Source organism: Opisthorchis viverrini, assembly GCF_000715545.1.
Source record: "Opisthorchis viverrini unplaced genomic scaffold opera_v5_13, whole genome shotgun sequence".
NCBI lineage: Eukaryota > Metazoa > Platyhelminthes > Trematoda > Opisthorchiida > Opisthorchiidae > Opisthorchis > Opisthorchis viverrini.
The window spans coordinates 1,902,479-1,905,108 of record NW_008751669.1 but is presented as its reverse complement, the minus strand read 5'-3'; the positions used below and the strand labels follow the sequence as shown (position 1 = coordinate 1,905,108).

The window sequence follows — 2,630 nt, the reverse complement described above, 5'->3', positions numbered from 1 at the left end:
TGACCCCGAGACGGGCCACATCAATGGCTAAAGACATTATCAGACATGGCCCAATCGCGCCCTCAATGGCGCTCATGCATCAAAGCTATTGCCTTCAATGCATAGCTCCTTTTCCACACACACCCTTCCCCGCTTGACAACCCACTGACAGTGCTGGATTTATGCACCAATTTACCAGCTCGCGCGTGCAATGCGCAGCTACCTACCCCCTCCTCCCAATCATCGGTGAACGAAACTGTGGCAGCTACAACCAGTGTACGACGAGTACGCGGTTCTTACATCTGACAATGATGATGATGATGATGACCTTGTTTGTGTCGTAGGCTAGCCCTAGGTCCTCTCTCTGTCCCATGTTTCCTTCCTTTGTAAGGATTTGCTCAAATGAACTGACGTGTCCGCGTTAGTGAAGTACCAGTGTTCTCCTCCGGTGTTACTGCCAATGAAGATGGTAGTAGGCGAGCACCTGTTCAATTCCTCGTACCATCCCTTTCATCTTAAGACTAACTATAATTAAGTGAACTTCGTGGCTGCATGGCAGCGAAGCGTCTCTGAGGATGATAGTCACATCACCCGTTGGATGTTCTTATAGCATCGAAAACCAGCCTGCCGTTAGCGGATGGCTTTTGACTGAATAACTGGACCGAACTACTCCAGTTACTTTTGGATTACCGACACAATTATGTCTTTTTTAGTGTATGTTAACCGGAGAAATTCTCCAATCAGGCTGCTAGTTAGTCTTATTGTTTAGTGACCTGAAACTGCATTTGGTTCTCTTTAGCTCTTTTAACCATGGATGCACAACTTCAGGAACAAGTGTTACAGGAGCTACAACGTCAGCGCTTTCACCAACTGAGCCAGCAACTAACTGCGACCTGCTGGGACAGATGCGTTGGTAGAATTGCTGCCTCCCTGGATACGAAAGCTAGAAGTTGCATTGAGAACTGCGTACAGCGGTACATTGATGTATCCGGACTGATAACAAAACAACAAAACGCGATGAAATTGACCTTTGCCGATGTAGAACCCCCGAGCTAAACAAATAAATCTGATTTTTTTCTTGCGTTATTCTTACATACTACGCCAACTTTTTATTTTGAGCTCTTTTTTAGATGGTTCTACCAGGTGTCCCCTCAAGGTATCCTTTGTTTCTCTTGACGTTCGCAATCGCTTTTACAGATTTTACAGAAGTTTTCTCGCAATGTCGCCACTCGGACAGGTAAGATGTCAGTCGTTTGTTGAATTTTTTGTAGTCCTTTGTCCGTTGTTTGAGCGAGCGGACTTCTGAATGTGGAATAACGAATATTCAAGATGAGGCGGATTTCCAGAAGCGAGTTATCAACAACCAGAAGCCTGTTCTGGTTGATTTCCACGCCACCTGGTATGTAATGTTTCATTAGAGTTTGGTTTCGGCAATTAGAGGCTGACTTTTTAAAGGACTTTGCTTTACCGTAACAACAATAGACTCGTGAACATAGTTCAGCCTTAGAAGAGCTTTCTTTTGATCAGACATGATAACCAGTATCAGGTGAAAAGTGTCTGTTATCCTATCATGAATTCACCGTTGCTTTGACCTTCAACCAGGGGTCATGTGGTCGCATTTTCTTCACTTTTTTCCTCCGGTTTATGCGACGTGTACTTAAATCCGGCTATTTGTACTTTGTCTTCGAGCAAGTATGTACCACCAGGTGTGTGTGTGTGTGTGTGTGGGCATACACAAGCATAATTTTTCACATCCGAAAGGGTTTGACCACGTTATAGCGTTCGTCTCCTTTACTTAACATTCACATCCGGAATACTGTTGACTCACGCAGTTCGGTCTGAAAAACCCACCATCAACCGGCGTTATACCTTTTTGTATTTTTACTTTGAACTGCGTGGACGTGTCCTTGATAAAGAAGGCAAGGCCGCCTATGATCCTCTACGGTTTGCCATTAGGATGAGTGAATCAGGTGTGGTTCATAATTTACAAGCATTATGCTACCAAAGATATAACGTTCAGTTTATCAGCCATAAACCATGCACCGTGGGTACATTGGTTTCGACTGCTGTAGTTTCGATCACCTGAAAGTGAGAGCTAAGCATAGGAGGTGGCGGTATGCGCATTCAGTTCGAGAACGGGGTAGCCACTCATTTAAGGCTGTAGCTTTGACGCATCAGTGTCACTAACTGTGTCATTGGTCGATTTTTGCTAGTGTCATTAACCGTTGGTGAGTTTAGTCCGACGACGCAGAGGGTAAGGCATTACTGTCTCACTTCTAACGTGGCAATACACAGCAGGTGCCTTTGATTAGCACCGGACTCTTGTTTCAAAAGTATTGAATGATGCACCGGCAGGCACGTTCAACCGTTTGGTGATGGGAATGTGCGGTTTTTAGGGCCGACTTTTTGTAACTCATCTTTCCTCAGTATAACTTTCCATAAATATGGTTGTACTGATCACCTGGAGAAAATGCTTTACCGTTTTCACACTCCTATCACAGAGTACAGTACGACGTCAACTCCAGACTGCCCCGTAACGCACTTTCTCGCAGTGTTTTTCACACTTCACAGAGTACAGTACGACGTCAACTCCAGACTGCCCCGTAACGCACTTTCTCGCAGTGCGGTGACCCGCTGTTATCTTCCTTCCT

At 45.1% G+C, this 2,630-nt stretch overlaps 1 protein-coding gene across 1 annotated transcript in view; it reads left to right on the top strand.

Annotated features, from left to right (window-relative positions):
• Window positions 1–1,198: 1,198 nt before the first annotated feature.
• Window positions 1,199–2,630, top strand: part of T265_01240 (hypothetical protein) — a gene marked incomplete at both ends in the record, with an annotated part of 9,773 nt that continues 8,341 nt past the window's right edge. The window contains 2 exons of the mRNA XM_009165225.1: window positions 1,199–1,216; window positions 1,251–1,378. Of these exons, the coding sequence (XP_009163489.1) occupies window positions 1,199–1,216; window positions 1,251–1,378 (146 nt within the window). The remainder of the gene's footprint in view (window positions 1,217–1,250; window positions 1,379–2,630) is intronic.